The following is a 24,010-nucleotide window of genomic DNA, read 5'->3' as shown; positions in this document are numbered from 1 at the left end:
TCAGAATCTATACGGTAAGAGAGAAGACAAATGTGTCCAATGTGCAATATAATTTTTTAAAAAATAACCAAAGCTCAGTTAATTATATGCAATGATTAAAAATAAAAAACTAAATCCCTATTATAAATCACTGCCATGTAATAATCTGAAATAACTTATCTTTTTAAATAGGAATGACAGAAAAAAATGTATTTATTTTTGCTAAATCATTATTTCCAAATTCATTCAAAAACAAGTTTATTATGTTTACAGCTTTCACATTTCCCACTGATAATTAGATTAATACTACTATTATTGATAGGAATTGTAGTAACATTTATAGTTCACAAATTTCTTTAAATTATATTCTCTCTTTTAACCCTACAATAAATTTAAAAGGGAGAGAAAAATACTGTGTAGCTAACAGTAATGAAAGTAACTCTCACATCAAATTAAAGAAAAAAATAAAGCCACTCACCATATAGTCACGTCAACCTCATCAGATAAATATTGCCTATAATCCAACTGTGCAAAAAGTGGAAACAGCACTTGTACTCCTCCAATTGAATGCATAGCACTTTGAATGGAATGTGTTAAAACTGCCTTCACATCCTTATGAAATAGAAGATACAGTAAAGATTCTAATGATTTCTTTTTCAAAATAATTAAAATAAAGCATAATAAGAACAATATACTATTACATTGCATATATTTAACAGAAGCTACCTAATACACCTCAATAATACACCAAAATCCACCATGAAAAATATTCTTAAAAGATTATAGCTAAGAAAAAAAAAAAAAGATTATAGCTAGTACCTGGAGCATAAGTGCATGCGGTGAATGAACAAAAATTGAAGGATTGTCCTTAGGGGATGATTCAAGGCAGAGCTGGGCATCTGTAGCACGTGGATTGTATGTGAATGCAATGGCACTAGAGAGTTTGCCATCATACAATAAAAGTTTGTGATGCTCAGCAAGAAACAAATCACTTTCTGCTTTGAATTTAAATGTACCCTACAAATAAAAAGTAGAACAGTTAAGACAATATACCACAAAAAGAAAATCTAAATACAAATCACCACAGATAGAAAAATTTAAGGAACATATCTTTGATCATTTTCCTAATATCAAATAAGAATCCTGTTTGTTAATTCTAAAGTGCAATGTGTTCACTTTAAACATATAATGGAAATGAACTCAACTTGGTATTAAAACCTTACAATAAAAAAAATGCAAAACTTAGTGCCCTACAGCAGGTACTGTATCTTTTTTTTTTTTTTCACTGTATTTTGTCTTTCTGGATTTTTTAAATTGTGCTTAACATGTTACACAAAATTTACCATCTTAAAGATTTGTAAGTTTACAGTACAGTAGTATTAACTATATGCATATTATTGTGCAACAAATCTCCACAACTTGTACATCATGCAAAACTGAAACTCAATATTTATTGAACAACATCTCATTTCTACCTCTCCCCATTCCCTGGGAACTACCATTCTACTTTCTGATTCTGTAAGTGTGACTGTTTTTTATAATTCATATAAATGGACTCCTAGTGTATTTTTTTATTTGCTGATTTCATTTAACATAATGTCCTCAAGATTCATTGTGCTAGAGCATGTCAGAATTCCTTCTTTTTAAAGTGAATAGTAATCCAGTATACATATGTACCACATTTTATCCATTCATTTGTCCATGGACAATTAGGCTATCTTGGCCTAATTCAACTTGTGAATTCTGCTTTAATACTATAAAAAAATAAAATGCAAAACAGGGTAAGACTGTCTTTACTTTTCTGGCTTCCACACGAAACATTTATTAAATATATCATTTTTCTAAATTTCTGCTTATATAAACTGTTAATAAATTCAGAAGCACTGATTTAATTTCAATTTTTTTTTCATTTCACGAAAGCTAATTATAATGGGAATGTTAGCATAACTGAAATACATGCTTTTAAACAAGTTAATAAATGCTTTTGAGGGGAAATGTCATTTGGGCAACCTACAATAGCTAACCTATTTACCAACTTAATATATAGCTATATGATCTGGGAGATTATATAATGCATTTTCCAAAGGCAGAAAATGAGAGAGTCCAAAGAAATTAACTGACTTCTTTGAGACCACAAAGATAATTTGTGGCACGGTAAAGATCAGAAACTAGTTCAATTAAAAAAATAATTTAGTCTCCACTACTATTTGAAGAATAGTACCTCAACATTAGCAGGTACATTTTTTAAAAGAAATAGCACAACAAACATTTTTGCTATCTTGAGTGGAATTTAGAAATAAATCACCCCTACTAACAAATCTAAACTAAACTAAATCTACACAAAACTAAAACTAAGATTCTGACACTTTTCAGGAATTGCTGCTAACTTTATTGAAATAATATTCTTGTGTAAATACTATGATACAATTAAGATAAAAACAATATCCTTTCAAAATACTCAAAGCAACACATTACTTCATTAAACACTCAACATACGAAAGAAGCATTTAACCCTTCGTTTCTTTTGAAATATGTATTTTTTAATTCTTGAGGTACTTAATTGCACTGTTTAAAAGGTCACTCTGAGATTGCTGGTTTTCCATATCCCTGCTATCTTAACTTTGAGGAATTCTCTAAAACATGGATTACATTACACAGCAGATTTCAATAGTAATAAATAAATGAAGAAGTGATTCTATGATCATCAATTTCTCAACTCACATTATTTTTAAGATTTTATTTTTTATTTGAGAGAGAGAGGGAGAAGCAGACTGCCTGCTAAGCACGGAGCCAGATGAGGCAGGACTCCATCCCAGGACCCTGGGATCATGACCTGAGCTAAAGGCAGATGTTTAACCAACTGAGCCACCCATGCCCCCTCACCTCAGATGATTTTTAGTATAGTTTTATCACTATCTAACCATTCATATATCAGCTAGAACTACTGATAAGATTTTTCAACTAGTACTAATATGAGCAGTTATTTTTTTTTTAATACAGACTTTATTTATTTATTTGGCAGAAAGAGAGCACAAGCAGGGGGTAGAGAGTGGTTAAGGAGAGAAGCATACTCCCTTACCGAGCAGGGAGCCCAATGTGAGGCTCGATGTGAGGCTCAATGGACCTGAGCCAAAGGCAGACACTTAACTGAGTCACTCTGGCACCCCTCAGCAGTTATTTCTACACATTTGCCAAGAAGGCGCCTCTCTGGACATCAGAATATTCCATGGGTAAGAATATAAACTATGACCAAATGTGATTATCTCAGAACACAAGGGTTAACAACATTTGAACAATCAATTTAAAGGCCAAAAATCATGATCATCCCAAAAGCAGCACAAACAACATATGATAAAATCCAACAACTCCTCATGATGAAAACAGTCAACAAACCAGGAATAGAAGTGAACTTCCTCAAATTAACAAAGAACATCTGTGAAAAGCTAATAGCAAACACCACAATGATGGTTTAAAAAAAAAAAATAGAATGGTTTTTCTCCTAAGATCAGTAAAAATACAGGGATGTCTGCTTTCAACATTTTTTCCTGTTTTTATTTTCTTTTTCAATTGGATTGTGGCAAAAATCCTTAACAGGAGACCTATCCTCTTAACAGATACTTAAGTATAAAATATAGTATTGTTATCTATAGGCACAATGTTGTACAGATCTCTAAAACATATTCATCTTGCATAACTGTAATTTTATACCTACTGATCAGAAATTCCCCCTTTTCTCTCTCCCCCAGCCCTTGGCAGCCACCATTCTATTCATTGTTTCTACGGGTTTGCTATTTTAGATCTCTCATATGAATGGAATCATGCAGTATTTGTCTTTCTATGACTGGTATATTTCACACAGCATAAAATCCTCAAGATGCTCTATAGTATAGGTTCTAGCCAGGGCTATTAGGCAAAGAAATAAAAGGCATCCAAAGACAATTACTGTAAGATCTCACTCATATGTGAAATTTAAGGAACAAAACAGAGATCATAGGGGAAGGGAGGGAAAAATAAAACAAGAAGAAATCAGAGAGGGAGACAAACCATAAGAGACTCTTAACCATAGGAAACAACCTGAGGGTTACTAGAGGGGAGCAGGGGGATGAGGTAAGAGGGTGATGGGCATTAAGGAGAACATGTGATGTAATGAGCACTGGGTATTATGTAAAACTGATGAATCACTGACCTCTACCTCTGAAACTAATATATGTTAATTGAATTTAAATAAAAATTAATAAATTTTTAAAAATATTATCCAAATGGAAAACACAATATGAGATAGAAACATGACTCTAACAAAGTGAAGTGTCCTAGAAATGGTAAATATAGAGGTAAATAAAAAAACATGACCCTGATCACTTATAATGTCTTTAAAATATAAAATGAAAAGTCAATGAATCAAAAAAAATGTATCACAGGAACTACAGTACATGAAAAAGTAAAACAATTAACAAAATAAAAGACAGGAGGAGGAATTGCAGGATTATGTGGGAAGGTGCTTACAGTACAGTATCATTTGTTGGTAGATGATAATAAATGTATGTCAAAAAAATAATAAACCAGGTGCACTCAAGTGACTCAGTTGGTTAAGTGTCTGCTTCCAGCTCAGATCATGATCCCTGCTTCTCTCTCTCCTTCTGCCCCTCTCCCCAGCATGTGCATACACTCTCAAATAAATAAAATTCTAAAAAATAATAATAATAGGGACTAAGTGGCTCAGTCAGTTAAGCATCACCCTTCACCTCAGGTCATGGTCCCAGAGCCCTGGGATCAAGTCCCACATCAAGCTCCCTGTTCAGCGGAGAGTCTGCTTCTCCCTCTGCCTGCCGTTCCCCGGGCTTGTGTGTGCTCTCTCTGTCTCACTCTCTCATAAATCAATAAATAAATACTTAAAAATAATAATAATTAAACCAATAATAGAAATAAAATGAAATACTAAATAATAGGCAGCTAATTCAAATCAAAGGAGGAAAAAAGAGAAGAATCAAAGAACAGATGAGAGAAGTAGAACACAAATCACAAGACAGTAGATTTAAGACACACAGCATCTATACTTACACTGATTGTAAATTATGTAAACACTCCAGTTAAAAGGAAAGATTATCAGACTTGGTTTAAAAAAAAAAAAAAAGCAAAACACATTTTATAAAATTCAAAATCCACCTAATAATAATTCTCTCGAAACCAAAAATAGAAATTGCTCAAGTTGATAAAAGGCATCTATAAAATATTTATTATTGCTTTACCCCTAAAATCAGAAACAAGGCAAAAATGTCTACTTTCACCATTTCTATCTAACTATTTATACTGGTGGTCTTACCAGTATAACACAAAAAAGGGAAAAGGCATATAGACTGGAAATGAAATAAAAGTTACAGTCTACATGAACGTGTAGGAAACTGAGGAACAACAAGCAGGTAAAAAAGCTAGTAAAACTAATAAGCAAATTTAGCAAGGTCAATAAACAAATTCAACTATGTATTTATATATTAGAAACAAATAAATGGAAACTGAGATTTTAAATACAACTTATTACCCAAAAAACATTAATACCTAAGAATACATTTAACAAAATGTATATATGGCCTATACAATGAAAACCAAAAACAGTGCCAGGAGAATTTTTTTTAAACCTAAGTAAATAGAGAGATACATCATGTTCACAGACTGGAAAACTCAGTATCAGTTGGATGGCCAATTTGCCCCTCATGGATCTATATATTTATTACCATGCTAAATAAAATCCCAGTAGATATCTTAGTAGAAAATGATTAAGTGGGCTCTAAAAGATATCTAGAAATGCAAAGGGCTTAAAAAAAGCCAAAACAGGGACACCTGGGTGGCTCAGTGGGTTAAGCCTCTGCCTTCGGCTCAGGTCATGATCTCAGGGTCCTGGGATTGAGCCCCGCATCGGACTCTCTGTTCAGCAGGGAGCCTACTTTCCTCTCTCTCTCTGCCTGCCTCTGCCTACTTGTGATCTCTCTCTCTCCGTGTTTCAAATAAATAAATAAAATCTTAAAAAAAATGAAAATAAAAAAATAAAAAAAATTTTTTAAAAAGCCAAAATAATTTGAAACAGAATATCGTTGAGGGTTTTAGACTTTGTGCTTTCAAGATTAACTATGAAATTAACACTCACCAAGACAATACATACAGTATTGGCATAAGAAAAACATACAAGTCATTGAAATACAATACAGCCTCAATGATGCCAAGGTAAGGCAATAAAGAAAGAATACTATTTACAAAATATTAGTACTGGTAACACCAGAATACACATATGCAATAAAAATGAACCTTGACCCTTACCTCATACCATACACAAAAATTAACTTAAATTGGGTCATAAACCTAAATATAAATGCTGAAACTGTAAGAGAAGAAAACAGGAGAAAATCTTTCCAACCTTGGAATAGATAAAGATTTCTTAGGATATAAAAATCATGGCAATAACCAAAAAAAGTTGATGAACTAGAATTGATAAAAATTAAATTCATCTGTTCTTCAAAAGCCACAATAAAGGGGGGTGGGGACAGGGCACCTAGCTGGCTCAGTCAATGGAGCACTCAACTCTTGATCTCAGAGTTGTAGTCTGGGCCCCATGCTGGGTGTAAAGATTACTTAAAAATAAAATCTTTGGGGCGCCTGGGTGGCTCAGTGGTTTAAGCCTCTGCCTTCAGCTCAGGTCATGATCTCAGGGTCCTGGGATCAAGCCCCGCATCGGGCTCTCTGCTCAGCAGGGAGCCTGCTTCCCCTTCTACCTCTGGCTGATGCCCTGCCTGCTTGGGATCTCTCTCTCTGGGTCAAATAAATAAATAAAATCTTTAAAAAAATAAAATAAAATAAAATCTCTTTAAAAAAAAAGGGGGGGGGGAAGGAAAGAAAAAAGGCAAGATGCAGACCATCGGAGAAATATTTGTAACTCAAACAACTGATAAAAGAATTATATCCAGAATATATAAAGAAATCTCAAAACTCAACACTAAGGAGCCAAACAAAAATATGCAGAAGATGTGAACAAACTTCACAGAGGAAGATACACAAATGACCAATAAACAAGGAAAAGATGCTTGGAATCTCTAATCATTACAAAAGTGCAAATTAAAACCAAAATGAGATACTGCTACATACTCGCTGAAACATCTAATATTAAAAAGACCAGCAATATAAGATGTTTAGGAATGTGGAACAAGTAGAAAACTCATACGCTGCTTATACAAATGTAAAATTATATAACTACCTCCAGAAAAGCATTTGACAATTTCAGTTACCATTATCACTTAGTAACTGCACTCTCATATATTTATGAAATAAAAATATGTGTCAGCACAAAGACTCATACACCAATATCCATAACAGCTTAATCACAGCAGCCAAAACTGAAAACAACCCTAATGTCCATCAACAGAAAGATGGATTAAAAAATTGTGATGAAGTCATACAATGGACTACTACTAAGCACTACAAAGAAAGGAGCTACGACAATAAAGCAAAATGTATGACTCATAAGAAACCAAACTCCAAGGAGTCATGTTGTATGATTCCATTTACATAGAACCTTTAAAAAATCTAATCAAGTGACAGATTAGTGGTTTCTCTCAACAGGAATGCAGAGGGATTAGAAAAGTGGAAGGAACTGACAGAGGAATTGACAATGAACCTTTTGCATTGCAATTTTTTTAAAAAATATTTTATTTATTTGACAGACAAAGATCACAAGTAGGCACAGAGGCAGGCAGAGAGAGGAGGAAGCAGGCTCCGTGCTGAGCAGAGGGCTCAATGTGGGGCTCGATCGCAGGACCCTGGGATCCGAGCCAAAGGCAGAGGCTTTAACCCACTGAGCCACCCAGGCGCCCCTTGCATTGCAATGTGAATGGACAATGAACCATTTGCAGGAACAAAAATATTCTATTTCTTGATTGTTGTGGTAGTTATACTTTTGTCAAAAAAACTAATTAAAATATGTATACTTGGGGTGCCTGGGGAGCTCAGTGGGTTAAAGCCTCTGCCTTCTGCTCAGGTCATGATCCCAGGGTCCTAGGATAGAGCCCCGCATCAGGTTCTCTGCTTGGCGGAGAGCCTGGTTCCTCCTCTCTCTCTGCCTGCCTCTCTGCCTACTTGTGATCTCTGTCAAATAAATAAATAAAATCTTTAAAAAAATAAATAAAATATGTATACTTTACTCACTGTAACAGTATAAATACATATGTGTGTGTATATATGTATATATACATATATATATAAAATAAACTCAATAAAACAAGATTTTGTTTTCAAAGGAACATAGCAAACTAAGTTGCTCCCTGAAACCAAACTAGACTAACAATGGCTTAACACAGAGGTTTCCAAATTTTGTTAGTTCATGACAGTCTTAGCATTTCAGTAATTGTCTATGATGCTTTAGATCAAAATAAATATTAAGTGGTTCAGCTCAAACAATTTTGTATTTTAACAATTTAATAGCCATCTAAAAAACTTAAGGCACAAGTAAAAAAAAATGTTTCCTTCATTATTATATTAGCAAAATTATTTATTACTTTTTATGCATCTTGGGCACTGCATGAACTCTCAAATTTGTAATCAGATTTCACACCATCATCCTCATTTCCTGTTCCACATTAATTTCCACATGATACTTGTTTTTAATCACAGCAACTGTTGAAAATTTAGTTGTGCAAAGACAGACAACATCAAAGAAATGCAGCATGAACTAAAGCTGAAAATTGAGCTAGTAGTTGCACAGTGCCCCACATATGACAAGTATACTATGTTTCCCTCAAAAATTTTCAAGTACCCTTCATTCAGATTCCTGTAACTTGCCTGTGGTATCTCTGATTACTCTGATATTCAGTTTTATAATCCTAGGTAGGTTGCCCCATGCATCTCCTCCCTTTTTTTTTTTTTTTAAAGATTTTATTTATTTATTTGACAGAGAGAAATCAAGTAGGCAGAGAGTCACGCAGAGAGAGAGGAGGAAGCAGGCTCCCTGCCAAGCAGAGAGCCCGATACGGGGCTCGATCCCAGGACCGTGGGATCATGACCGGAGCCGAAGGCAGAGGCTTTAACCCACTGAGCCACCCAGATGCCCCCATCTCCTCCCTTTTAGAAGAGCTCAATTAATACTGGTTAATTAGTGAACAGCAAGTAAAGTACCTTATATCCCAGGCCCAACTGATAAATAGCAAAAATCTGAGCAGCATTAAGAGCCTCACTAAAAAGGTAAACCGCAGTCATCTGGCCACAGAATACTCTATTAGCATCCGCTGTTTCTGATGAGCCCAGGAAACATTTGTCAAAGGTCTGTGAAAGAAAATAGAATTTATTAGAGAAAAAAACAAAAATTATCTCCTCTAGAAATAACAACCTATTTGCTTAAATGTTCTGGTATAAATATTGGTATAAATGTTTTGTCCATTCTAAACCAACCTGGGTAGATTAAAATAATTCACTTAGCATTTCACTTCATTCACTCATTGTTACCTACTGTAGAGATCATGAAAGACATCACAGAAAAGTAGACAACACAAGTTTTCCAAAGTACAATAAATAAAACTTGATGAAAAAGTGGATGTAGGAAATGAGAGTCAGAGAAATCATTATGGACTCTGAAGGTTCATACTTGGACAAGCAAAGAAGCAGTCTTTGTTACAAGAAGGAAAATCATGAATTAAGTTTAGGACAGAATCAATCTGCCTTTTCTGTGAGTTAATATGGATGGAGCTAACATGAATGGAGAAGCAACTGTCAACAGGGTTCTGTAAGTTTGGTAAGAAGTTAAAATTGTAAAGAAAGATTTTTGCAGATATCGAGCTATAGATAATGGGTGAGGTTATGGAGTAGATAAATCTCTCAAAAGAAATATGTAAATCCAGAAAAGCAGATGTATGTTTTTCTTCTAACATTTAAAAAAAACAAACGAACAAAAAAAAAAAAAAAAAAAACCCTTCTCTTAACATTTAGGTTGCAAACCACATTTTAAAGAACCATGGTGTACAACAGAGGAACTAAAATAAAGTTCTTCACATCTCTTTAAAAGTATCATCTTAAGTGACAAAACCAATAGAAAGAATGTTGAAAATATATACATATTAACATCAGGCAATACAGAAAAGCTGTTAACATTTGGGTTCTGAAGACAAGCCATCTAAGTCAAATCAATGCGTCACATGCTGCTGATCTTGACAAGTTAATTTCTATGTGCTTCAGTCTCCTTACCTATAAAATGGAGATTATAATAGTACTTACCTTGCAATATCAGTGCTTTTAGAAAATAAAGGTATTTATTACAATGCCTTGAGTACAAGAAGTACTTAAAATAAAGATTAACATAAGGAAAAAAAACAGTTTAAAAAAATAATAAATAGGGGCGCCTGGTGGCTCAATGGGTTAAAGCCTCTGCCTTTGGCTCAGGTCAGGATCCCAGGGTCCTGGGATCGAGCCCCGCATCGGGCTCTCTGCTCAGCAGGAAACCTGCTTCCCTTCCTCTCCCTCTCTGCCTGCCTCTGTGCCTACTTGTGATCTCTGTCAAATAAATAAATAAAATCTTTAAAAAATAATAATAAATATATCTGATCCCCTGTGTTAAAAAAAAAAATGAGAGCTAACATTTACTGAGCACTTACTCTGTACAAGGCATTGTGCTAACAGATTTGTGAACAGTAAGTATCTCATTCAGTTACCACATTAACCTTCAGAGAGGTACTACTTTACACCCATTTCCAGGTGGAGAAACTTAGACCTAATAGATTAAGTAAGATCATATAGTTTAGAAGTGATAGAACTGGGATTCAAACCTAAGTCTATTACAACAACCTGAACTTCTAAGATTATTATTAAATAATATATAAATATGTGCAGCATAGGATACAAAAGAAGCATTTAATAGTGAATGGGTGGAGTCGTTTGTAATCATTGTCCTGATCTGTATTTTTCAAGTTTTCTATTAAAAAATGTCATTGGTGAGAAAAAAAAACTTTTTAATTTAATTCCTATTTAAAATCTGAGATTAATATGTATGGATCCCTCTTTCAATCCTGAAAACATTATTAGAGAACAGTCATCTATAGCAGCTATGAATTATCTAGAAAATTTATGAGCATGTATCATCTAACTCATTCATAAAAATGATCAGAATTCTGCCATAGAGCTCCCAACTTTAATTTGATAAATGAACCAATGATACACTTTCAATATATACCCATTGTTACCTATAAATCCTCATCTCTACCCTATCCAGAATAATTTCATAGTAAGGACTGAGTAATATCTTATGTGACACATGAACACAGTTCTACTCTATAAATATATTAATATCCTAGCCAAACTATTATAAAACTCTGCCATTATTATATTCTAAAATTTATACTCAATGTATATTTTTCTTATTTTAAAAGTTCATGATTTTAAAATAATTTTTTTCAAATTACTTACATCACTGGTGTTGACAAACCATGTTATCTCTCCATAGGAAGCTAGCTCACCATTCACATAACAACGAAGCTCACTATTCTTCCACCGGTTATAAATATGCACTATAGTTACCATATACCACTGAATAAATAAAAAGTTTGAAAAAAAAAAAAGATTACAATTCTTGCAGTAACTTGGGCACATTGGTAGTAATAAGTAAAATTTAAATTATAAATTACAATTAAATCTAAAAATAAAATAAGACTACCCTTATTAAATTCAATATTCAACCTCTGGAACAGTATTTAATCAAGGCAATTCTCAATAGGTAAAAACTTATTGTGAAATTATCTTTCAACTTTTTATTATGAAATTTTTCAAATATATCCCAAAAAGTTAAAAGTTCAGTACAAATACCCTCTTTCACCATTCTAGATACCACAATTGTCAACATTTTGCCACATTTGTTTTATCTATTTATTTATATGTACATACACACCATTCATTAATCTCTAAATTTTAAGGCACAAAAGAAACACACATTACTATTACTAAAGTAACTGCCATTGATATTTTCCCCTTTTACTTCTTTTAAATTGTCCAATGATTTATACTTCATTTTCCAAAACAGAATAAACAGAGTTGGGATCTCTACCACATATTATGTCCTTAATATTAAAACAAAGCATTGTGAAGGCCAGCATAGCTTGTTAATTTAACTAAAAAGAACACATACCTTTTGTGGCTTAAAATCGAATTTCACACAGTGCTGAAAGCCTTTTCCTTTTGACTTTATTGATGTTATAATCAAACAGCCCCCAACAAAGTGAGCAGAATAACCAAGACCTTTGCTTGTTCTGAAACTACAAAGAATAATTTTCATTTTACCTCTAAATATTCTCTCACTATCCAAGTAAGATAACAACACTAAGTTACAAAAATACATACCAATATAAATATGGTTTATCCTTATCCACATTGATGTTATTTACAGGATCCATTCTTAGCCAGGTATGAAATGTAAAACCATTCTGGTATGGCCACTTGGCTATAGGAGGTAATGCAATGGCCTAAAGGAAAAAACTTTGAGTTATTGATTCATATGAATAACTTTATTACTGAAATCAAGAAAATGAGACTTTACAAATACATATATATTTCTAGTACATGTTATTCTATACCATGATTAAAATATCTAAAAGTCTCTTTATCCCAAAGACTTTTAATAACTTCTGAATTTTCCAAAATACATAGTAATATTACTTTAATTAAATAATAAAAATATTCTATGTGACCTGCTGGATACATGAATCTTATTTGCTTCGTTTCTTACAGTGAAAAAAAGATTCAAAAGTATTTGAATTAAGAGGTAGTAATATCAAATTGGAAATTTGCTGCTCAAATGATAAGGTATTAGAATAGAGAAAGATGGACAAAAAAAGAAAAAAGTTAAGGAAAAAGCTTAGAGTATGATTTTTTATTAGCAAATATAAAGCTGGAAAGAATCAGTTCATAACATTTTAAAATTGTATTCAAAGCACTATAAAAATAACTTCACTACCTGGCTTAAAATTTTATTGAAAAGATCATAATTTTATTTAAAGTTACAAATTTAAAAATCAAATTTTACTTAGAAGTACATAAGGACGCAGAAGAGAAAAAAAAGAAGTTGGATACTCATACTATCGAATTAAAAACCTACCACACAAAGCTACTATGATAAAGGCTGTGTGGTACTGGCATAAAAACAGAAATATAGGGGCGCCTGGGTGGCTCAGTGGGTTAAGGCCTCTGCCTTCGGCTCGGGTCATGGTCCCAGGGTCCTGGGATCAAGCCCCACATCGGGCTCTCTGCTCAGCGGGGAGCCTGCTTCCTCCTCTCTCTCTGCCTGCCTCCCTGCCTACTTGTGATCTCTGTCTGTCAGATAAATAAATAAAATCTTTAAAAAACAAAACAAACAAACAAAAAAAAAAAACCAGAAATATAGGCCAATTAACTACAACTGAGAGCCCAAAAATAAACCCTTATATTTGCATTCAACTGATTTTCAACAAGAATGTCAAGACAATTCAATGAAGAAATAATAGTTTCTTCAACAAATGTGCTGCGATAATTAGGCATCTACAAGCAAAAGTATGAAGTTGACTGCTTTCTTACATTATATACGAAAAATAACCCCAAATAAATCATAGATCTAAATGTGAAAGTTAAAACTACAAAATTCTTGTAAGAAAAAAACAGAGGTAAATCTTTATGACCCTGTGTTAATTAAGTAAATCCTTATTAATTAGCCCACCAAAAGTGCAAGCAACCAAAGGAAAAAGTATATCAACTGGATTTCATTACAATTTAAAAAAGATTTGTGCTTTAAAGAATATCATCAAAAAAGTTAAAACCACAAGCCAAAAGAATGAAAGAAAATATCTGCAAATCATACATCTGATAAGGAACTTGCACCCAGAATATATAAAGAATACCTACAACTCAATAATAAAAAGACAAACAATTTAAAAAAAGAACGAAAGATATGAACAGCCATGTCTCCAAAGAATATGCAAATGGCCAACTGGGACACAAAAAGATGCTCAACATCATTAGTCCCTAAGGAAATGCACATCAAAACCACGGTTGGATACTACTTGACACCCACTAAGGATGGCTATATACAATACAACAGACATTAACAAGTGTTGGCAAATACATAAAGAAATTGAAACCCTCATAAATTGCAGATGGGAAAGTAATATGATACAGCCACTTTGGAAAACAATCTGGAAGTTCCTTAAATGTTTAAACACAAATGTTCAATATTACCCAGCAATTCCACTCCCAGGTACATACACAAGAGAAATGAAATGAAAACATGTCCAGACAGAAACTTGTATGCAAAAGCCCAAACCAGTGTTATTCATAATAGCCCAAAAAGTGGAATCAACTCAAATATCCACTAATTAATAACTGATTAAACAAAATGTAGGTATCTTACATTAGAATATTAGTAAGCTATAAAAAGGAATGAAGCACTAATTCATGCTACAACACAGATGGGCCTCAAAAACACTATGCTAAAGGAAAAAAGACAATCACAAAAGGCCAGATTAATACAACCCCATTTGTATGAACCGTCCAGAACAGAGAAATCCACAAAAAAGTAGAGTAATAGTTGTTGTTATGCCTAGGAGTTTGGGGAGGAAATGGGCTACAAAGAACAGAGTTTCTTTTGGGGAAGAGGAAAATGTTCTAAATTTGATTGCGATGGCGTTTGCACAACTCTGTAAACACCATAAAACATTCAATTGTATATTGCACAAATGAATGGTATCATATGTGGGTTATAATAAAGCTGTTAAAAAATATCAGACTACACAATTTTTTAAACTGCTATCATTTACATATGCACTTATCTACATATACTTTAACACACATATATTCTCTTATACATATAAGATATCCCATAAAACATGAAAAACATCATAGAGCCAAATTTATGCAACAACAGTAATGACACTTCAAGAGACCAATTTAAAACAAATGTTGCTTTAAGAAAAATATAGTTGGGAGTGCCTAGCTGGTTCAGTCAGTGGAGCATGTGACTCGATTTCAGTGTTGTGAGCTCAAGCCCCAAGCTGGTCTCAGAGCTTACTTCAAAAAAATAAAACAAGAGAATACATATTCAATGTGTATACATGTTTTCTCTCACTAGAAAATGAGAATAGAAAATGTAAAAGTTGGGGTGCCTGAGTGGCTCAGTCTGTTAAGCATCAGACTATTGATTTCAGCTCACGTCATGATCACAGGGTCGTGAGATCAAGAACCACACTGGACTCCAGCTGGGTATGGAGCCTGCTTAAGATTCTCTCTCTCCCGGGGGGCCTGGGTGGCTCAGTGGTTAAAGTGTCGGCCTTTGGCTCAGGTCATGATCCCAGAGTCCTGGGATGGAGCCCCACCTTGGGCTCCTTTCTCAGCGGGGAGTCTGCTTCTCCTGCTCTTCTGCTGTTCCCCCTACTCATTTTCTCTCTTTCTCTCAAATAAATAAATAAAATCTTTAAAAATTTTAAAAAAAGATTCTCTCCCCCTCCCCCATAGCTCATGCACATGTGCTCTCCCTTAAAAAAAGAAAAAAAAAATGCAAAAGTTTTATAAAAATAATTTATCCATGAATACTTTAATTTCCCTTTAAAAGCTATATCTAAGGAAAGAAGTGAGTCACTGAATATATTTGAAGTTCCATTCTCTAAAAGTTGCAAAAGCTGCTCAGCTTAACTATCCCACTTCCAGGATAAATGCAAGTAAGTGGAATAGACACACTATGATTTCAGAGAATTATAAACAATACAATTATAATATGCAAAGAAGAGAGAGAAGATGGCAGAAGGGGAGGAGGACCCAGGCTCATCTTGTCCCAGGAACACAGCTAGATAAATATCAAGTCATTCTAAATAGTCCAAAAATCAACCTAAAGGCTGACAGAACAAACTCCACAACTAAAGGGAGAGAAGAGACCACATGGTAGGAAATGTGGAGATGTGGTTTATGGGAGATCACTGGTCTTGCAGAGAGGAAGGAGCCATGGTCGCAGAGAAATGCAAGAGAGAAAAGAGCACACAGAGGAACACACAAGAACATTTTCCCCCAAAGACACAGGCTGGGAAAATGAGAGGGGCTGACTTTCGTGATTAGTGAGTTCTTTGAAACAGCAGGGCTTGAAAACTGGAGTTTTAAAGGTCAATGGGCTTGGCAGGGATAGAGCCCCAAGGGTGCTGCCCTACTCCTAAAGAGAAGGTAGGCCAACAACACGGGGGACAAACAGCATGGACAGAGTAATCTGAGGAGCACCTGGGGCACACTGGGGTGGATATTAGTGGAGCATGTCCCTGAGAAGTGGTATTCAAGGAGATACCTCTCCAGAAAAAAGGAGCTGGCTGACACCATTTTCCTCCCCTGCCTCCCAGCGTACACACAGAGCCACCTGCAGGAAAGCTCAGCCTTCTTCTGGCTCCCTGACTTGCTTATAGCATATCCTGCACCCCTGCACTCTGGCACAACTGCCCTTCCTACTCAAGCTTGCCTCAGTCCTAGCACGGCAAGACCCTTCCTCAGCAAACCAGTGCAAACTCCTGCCCACAACACATTCCTAAAGCCCAAAGCTTTAAAAGTCAACAAACTTGGGGGGATAGAGCCCAGAGGGTATTGCTTTGCTCCTGAACAGAAAGCAGGCCAACAAGCAGAAGGTGGACAGGGTGAAGATAGAATCTGAAAAAAGCCCTAGGACACACAGCAGGAAGACTATTTGCTCTCAGAGTGCCTCCCTGATAGCAGTGTGCGTAGATAGAAACGCCTCTGCAGGAACAAAGGAGCTGGCTGGTGCCATTTCTCATTCCCCCACCCCTCTGCATAAACACAGAGCCACCTGAAGGAAGCAGCACGGACACTAGCTGCCTAACCTGCTTCACCAAGTCCCACACCCTTGGCTCTGGTGGTGTTTCCCTTCACAGTCAAGCTTGCCTCAGTCACAGCAGGGCAAGCCACTTCCGCAAAAGAATCGCAGAAACCCCTGCCCACACCATGTCTCCCGACCAGAGAGAAAAAGGGACAGAAAATTTTTAGAGAAAATCACAGCTGAAAAAATTTCCTAATATGGGGAAGGAAACAGACATCCAGATGCAGAAGGCATAGAGAACTCCCAACAAAAATCAAGAAAAGCAGGGCAACACCAATACATACGACAATTAAATTTACAGAGTAATAAAGAAAAAAATCTTAAAAGCAACACAAAATAAGTCCTTAACTAACAAGGGAAGACCCATAAAGCTAGATGCAAATTTCTTAACAGAAACTTGGCAAGCCAAAATGGGCATGATACATACAAAGTACAGAAAGGGAAAAAGCTGCAACCAAAAACACTAGCATAGGCTACCCAGCAAGGCTATCATTCAGAATACAAGGAGAGATAAAGTTTCCCAAACAACAAAAACTAAACGAGTTTTTGACCACTAAACCAGCCCTGCAAAAAATATTAAAGGGGGGGGGGCGCCTGGGTGGCTCAGTGGGTTAAAGCCTCTGCCTTCGGCTCAGGTCATGATCCCAGAGTCCTGGAATCGAGCCCCGCATCGGGCTCTCTGCTCAGCAGGGAGCCTGCTTCCCTTCCTCTCTCTCTGCCTGTCTCTCTGCCTACTTGTGATCTCTGTCAAATAAATTAAAAAAAAAAAAAAAAAATTAAAGGGAACTCTTTGAGTGGAAAGGAAAAACCAAAAGTGACAAAGAAAGGGAACAGAGAAAAATCTCCAGAAACAATGACAAAACAAGTAGTAAAATGGCACTTAATACATATCTATCAATAATTACTTTGAATGTAAATTAAATAAACACTTAGGGTGTCGGGGGAACATGGGTGGCTCAGTCAGCTAAGCATCTGATACTTGATTTCAACGTAGGTCATGATCTCAGGACTGTGAGATCAAGCCCTGTGTTGAGCTCCATTCTGGGCATGGAGGCAAGCTGGGATTCTCTCTCCCTCTCCCTCTGCCTCAGCACCTCCCTGTTTGTGCTCTCTAAAAATAATAATAACTAAAAAAACTAAAAAGACATAGGGTGTCAGGATGGATAAAAAAAAAAACAAGAATCATCTATGGAAGGAAAAAAAAGAAAAAGAGAGAAGGAAGCAAATGCTAAGAGACTCTTAACTATAGAGAACAAAATGAAGGTTGATGGAGTGGGGGGTGTGTGGTGGATGGGCTAAATGGGTGATGGGTATTAAGGAGGGCACTTGTTATGAAGAGCACTGGGTATTATATGTAAGTGATGAATCACAAAATTCTACTCCTGAAACCAATATTATACTGAGTGTCAACTAACTAGAATTTAAATAAAAATTTGGAAAGAAAAAAAAAAATCAAGACCTACCTATATGCTCTCTACAAGAGATTCATATTAGACCTAAACACACCTGCAGACTGAAAAGTGCGAGGATGGAGAAACATTTATCATGCAAACAGACATCAAAAGATGTGAGAGTAGCAATGCTTACATCAGACAAACTGAACTTTAAGCCACAGACTATAACAAGAGATGAAGAAGGGCGTTACATCATAATAAAGGGAACAATCCAACAAGATTTAACAACTGTAAATATTTATGCACCCAACATGGGAGCATCCAAATATATAAAACAATTAATAACAAACATAAAAAACTAATTGATGATAATACAATAATAGTAGGGGACTTTAACACCCTTCTTACATCAATGGAGAGATCATCTAAGGAAACAATGGCTTTGAATGACACACTGGACCAGATGGACTTAACAGATACATTCATCATTCCATCAACATTCCATCCTAAAGCAGAATACACATTCTTTTCAAGTACACATGGGATTTCTCTAGAATACATCACATTCGAGGTCACAAATCAGGCCTCAACAAGTACAAAAAGACTGAGATCATACCATGCGTATTTTCTGACCATAATGGTATAAAACTTAAAGTCAACCACAAGTAAAAACGTGGAAAGACCACAAATACATAGAGGTTAAGGAACATGCTACTAAACAATGAATCGGTCAACCAGGAAACCAAAGAAGAAAGTACATAGCAATACAGGCCTACCTTAATAAGCAAGAAAAATACAAATAAACAACCTGAACTTATAACTTAAAGGAGCTAGAAAAAGAACAACAAATGAAGCCAAAAGCAAGCAAAAGAAAGGAAATAATATAGATCAAAGCAGAAATAAATGATATAGAAGCTAAAAAACAACAAATCAATGAAACCATGAGCTGGTTCTTTGAAAAAATTAATAAAATTGATAAACCCCTAGCCAGACTTATGAAATAGAAAAGAAAAAGGACTGGGGCGCCTGGGTGGTTCAGTGGGTTAAAGCCTTTGCTTTCAGCTCAGGTCATGATCCCACGGTCCTGGGATCGAGCCCCATGCCAGGCTCTCTGCTTGGCAGGGAGCCTGCTTCCTCCTCTCTCTCTTTCTCTGCCTGCCTCTCTGCCTACTTGTGATCTCTATCTGTCAAATAAATAAAATCTTTAAAAGAAAAGAAAAAGGATCCTAATAAATGAAATTCACAAATGAGAGAGGAGAAATACCAACACCATAATAGAATTATAAGGGGATATTAGGAAAAACTATGTACCAACAAATTAGACAATCATAAAGTACCAAAACTGAAACAGGAAAAAATACAAAACTGGAACAGACTGATAACCAGCAAAGATATTGAATCAGTAATTTAAGAAATCTCCCATGAACCCAAAGTCCAGGGCCAGATGGATTCACAGGTGAATTTTACCAAACATTTAAAGAAGAGTTAATACCTATTCTTCTCAAACTACTCCAAAAAGTAGAAATGGAAGGAAAACTTGCAAATTCATCTTCTTATGAGGCCAACATTACCCTGATATCAAAACCAGATAAAAACTTGACTAAAAAAAGAGAACTACAGGCCAATACCCCTGATGAACATGGATGCAAAAATTCTCAATACAATACTCGCAAACCAAATCCAACAGTACCTTAAAAGAATCATTCACCACAATCGAGCAGAATTCACTCCTGGGCTGCAAGGGTCGTTCAATATTCACAAATCAATCAACAGGATACACATTAATAAAAAGGATAAGAACCATATGATCCTGGGGCACCTGGGTGGCTCAGTCAGTTAAGCACTGGACTCTTGATTTCAGCTCAGGGTTGTGAGATCAAGCCCCATGTTGGGAATCCATGCTCAGCAAGGAGTCTGCTTAAGATTCTCTCTCTCCCACTCCCCATAACATTCCTCCCCACCATCTCTCACTCTACTAAATAAATAAGTCTCTTGAAAAAATAAAAGAACCATATGATCCTTTCAATGGATGCAGAAAAAGCATTTGACAAAGTACAACATCCTTTCATGACAAAAACACTCAAAAAAACAAGGTTAGAGGGAACATATTTCAACATAATAAAGGCCAAATATGAAAACCCACAACTAATATCATCCTCATTGGGTCAAAATTGAGAGCTTTAGCTTTCTACCAGTCAGAAACAAGACAGGGATGTGCACTCTCACCACTATTATTTTTTTTTTTAATTTTTTTTTTTTTTTTTTTTAAAGATTTTACTTATTTATTTGACAGAGAGATCACAAGCAGGCAGAGAGGCAGGCAGAGAGAGAGGAGGAAGCAGGCTCCCCTAGAGAGCAGAGAGCCCGATGCGGGGCTCGATCCCCGGACTCTGAGATCATGACCTGAGCCGAAGGCAGCGGCTTAACCCACTGAGCCACCCAGGCGCCCCTCACCACTATTATTTAACAAAGAACTGGAATTCCTAGCCACAGCAATCAGACAACACAAAAAATTAAAAAGCATCCAAATAGGAAAGGAAAAAGTCAAACTTCCACTATTTGCAGATTACATGATACTCTCTACAGAAAACCCAAAAGATTCCACCAAAAAATTACCAAAAGTGATAAGGTCTCAAGATACAAAATCAATGTATAGAAATATGTTGCATTTCTATGCACCAATAATGAAGCAGCAGAAAGAGAAATTAAAGAATCAAATTCACAAATGCACCAAAAATAGTAAGATACCTAGGAATAAACTTAGCCAAAGGGGTAAAAGATCTATACTCTGAAAACTATCAAATACTAATGAAAGACACCAAAGATGACACAAAGAAATGGAAAAACATTCCATGCTCATGGACTAGAAGAACAAATATTATTCAAATGTCTATACTATCACAGTAATCTACAGATTTAATCTAACCCCATCAAAATACCAACTGCATTTTTCACAGAGCTAGAACAAAGAATCCTAAAATTTGTATGGAACCACAAAAAACCATGAATAGCCAAACCAACCTTGAAAAACAAAAGCCAAGCTGGAGGCATCACAATTCCAGACTTGAAGTTACATTACAAAGCTGTGGTGATCAAAACAGTATGGTACTGACACAAAAACACACACATAAATCAATGGAACAGGGGGAAAAAAAAAAAACACAGAAATGAACCCACAACTACATGGTCAACTGATCTTCCACAAAGCAGGTAAGATTGTCCAACAGAATAAAGACAGTCTCTTCAACAAATGGTGTTGGGAAAACTGAACAGCAGCATACAAAAAAATGAAACTGAACTAATTTCTTCTACCATACACAAAAATAAGTTCAAAATGGATGAAGACCTAAATGTGATATAAGAAACCATTAAAATCCTAGAGGAGAATACAGGCAGTAACCTCTTTGACATTAGCTGTAGCAACTTTTTTCTAGATAAGTCTCCTGAGGCAAGGAAAACAAAAGCAAAAATAAACAATTGGTACCACATCAAAATAAAAACCTTCTGCACAGCAAAGAAAATTATCAACAAAACTAAAAGGCAACCTTCAGAATGACATATCTGATACAAGGTTAGTATCCAAAATATATAAGGAGCTTATAAAACTCCATGCCCAATAACCAACACAAATAAAAAATGGGCAGAAGACATGAATAGACATTTTCCCAAAGATACAGAAGGCCAACAGACATGGAAAAGATGCTCAACATCATGCATCTTCAGGGAAATACAAATCAAAACTATGAAGAGTTACCACCTCACACCTTCAGAATGGCAAAATTAACAATACAAGAAAGAACAGGTGTTGGCGAGGTTATGGAGAAAAAGGAACCCTCTTGTACTGTTGGTGGGAATGCAAACTGGTGCAGCCACTCTGGAAAACAGTATGGAGGTTCCTCAAAAAGTTAAAAATAGAACTACCTTACAATCCAGCAATTGCATTACTAGAATTGGCCTAAAGAATATAAAAATACTAATTTGAAGAGATACATGTGCCCTGGTGTTTATAGCAGAATTATCTACAATAGCCAAATCATGAAAAGATCTCAAATGTCCTTTCACTGATGAATGGAGAAATAAAATGTAGTGTATATACACACACATACACACACACAATGGGATAGTACTCAGCCATCAAAAAGAATGAAATCTTGCCATTAGCAACACCACGGGTGGAGTTACAGAGTATCACACTACGTGAAATAAATCCGAGAAAAACAAATACTATATGATTTACATATTCGGGGTATTTAGGAATCTGAACAAATGATCATAGGGGAAAAATATAGGCAAACCAAGAAATGAACTCTTAACTGGAGAACAAACTGATGGTTACCACAGGGGACAGGGGCAGGAAGATGTGTTAAGCAGGTGATGGAGATAAAGGAATGCACTTGTCATGATGAGCACCAGGTGACGTATGGAACTGCTGAATCACTAAATTGTACACCTGAAACTAACATTATACTGTATGTTAACTACTAGAATTTAGAATAAAAGAAAAACAAAGTTAACATTAAAAAAATTTTGCATTTCAAGAAAGTTAATCTCATAAAATGGCTTTTTTTTTTTTTTTTTTAAGATTTATTTATTTGACAGACAGAAATCACAAGTAGGCAGAGAAGCAGGCAGAGAGAGGGGGGAGGAAGCAGGCTCCCTGCGGAGCAGAGAGCCCGATGCGGGGCTCAATCCCAGAACCCTGGGATCATGACCTGAGCCGAAAGCAGAGGCTTTAACCCACTGAGCCACCCAGGCACCCCCCATAAAACTGCTTCTTATATTAGAGGTAAATTATAGGCTCAATGCCAAGAGAACGAAGTTATTCTGGAAAGCTTCAAGTCTAAAATGCTTAGTAAGGAAAAATTATGAAGGACAAACAATACAAGCAATAAACTGTCCAAAGAAAGCTGTGTATTGTGTGTAAAATATTCAAATATTACAAATGTTCTTTTAAAACACTCTTTTCTTGGGGCACCTGGGTGGCTCAGTGGGTTAAAACCCTGCCTTCGGCTCAGGTCATAATCTCAGGATCCTGGGATCGAGCCCCACATCAGGCTCTCTGCTCAGCGGGGAGCCTGCTTCCCCCTCTCTCTCTGCCTGCCTCTCTGACTACTTGTGATCTCTGTCTGTCAAATAGATAAATAGAATCTTAAAAAAAAAAAACAAAAAAAAAAAAACACTCTTTTCTTTTTGCAGGTATTACTTGACTACTATATAGGGCCTAAGAAGTTAGTAAGATATTATGAAAAACAAAGTAAAAATAACAAAAAATAATCTCAGAAAAAGAACAGACTAAAATACCCTCAAAAAATTTTTTGCTAGTAACAAGCAGATGAATGTAATATGAGGAGGTAAAAAAAAGCTTCCATAAATAACATATGCACATTATACAACGTACTCCAATAACATTTCAAAATATTACAAATATTACTATCAACATCTTATTTAAACTATATTAAACGATTAAGGCTTAAAAAATGCTGAAATTGATGTAATTTGGAAATTCCTGAATCAGGAGAACTTGCCAGAAAGTTTCAAAGATTTATTCTCGTTCTATATACCAGGTGTAAAAGAAACACCCTTTGGGGAAATACAAGGCTGAAGAAAGATTCAGTAAGATAGAAAGTGAAAGTGTCACATAAATACCTATTGGACAATGCAGAGATAAATTCTAAAGACAACATGTTCAAAAGAACTGGGTTCTTACTCCGTTATTGCCCCACGCTATAATATAATGGGCAGCTTTCTTAACTTCTATGAGCCTGTATTTCTTCACCTCTAAGATAGG

The 24,010-nt window shown here is 35.5% G+C and overlaps 1 protein-coding gene across 1 annotated transcript in view; it reads right to left on the bottom strand.

Annotated features, from left to right (window-relative positions):
• The window catches only part of LOC111153330 (LPS responsive beige-like anchor protein), a 754,899-nt gene that overhangs the window by 633,411 nt on the left and 97,478 nt on the right, over window positions 1-24,010 (bottom strand). Inside the window, exons 6-11 of the mRNA XM_022512304.1 lie at window positions 12,337-12,458; window positions 12,125-12,251; window positions 11,410-11,529; window positions 9,133-9,279; window positions 799-996; window positions 458-591 (exon numbers count right to left, since the gene is read on the bottom strand). Coding sequence (XP_022368012.1) covers window positions 458-591; window positions 799-996; window positions 9,133-9,279; window positions 11,410-11,529; window positions 12,125-12,251; window positions 12,337-12,458 — 848 coding nt within the window. The remainder of the gene's footprint in view (window positions 1-457; window positions 592-798; window positions 997-9,132; window positions 9,280-11,409; window positions 11,530-12,124; window positions 12,252-12,336; window positions 12,459-24,010) is intronic.

Source organism: Enhydra lutris, unplaced genomic scaffold (genome assembly GCF_002288905.1).
Source record: "Enhydra lutris kenyoni isolate GAN:26980312 unplaced genomic scaffold, ASM228890v2 scaffoldscaffold3, whole genome shotgun sequence".
Taxonomy (NCBI): domain Eukaryota; kingdom Metazoa; phylum Chordata; class Mammalia; order Carnivora; family Mustelidae; genus Enhydra; species Enhydra lutris.
The sequence above is the reverse complement of the archived record's forward strand: the minus strand, read 5'-3'. Positions and strand labels throughout refer to the sequence as shown.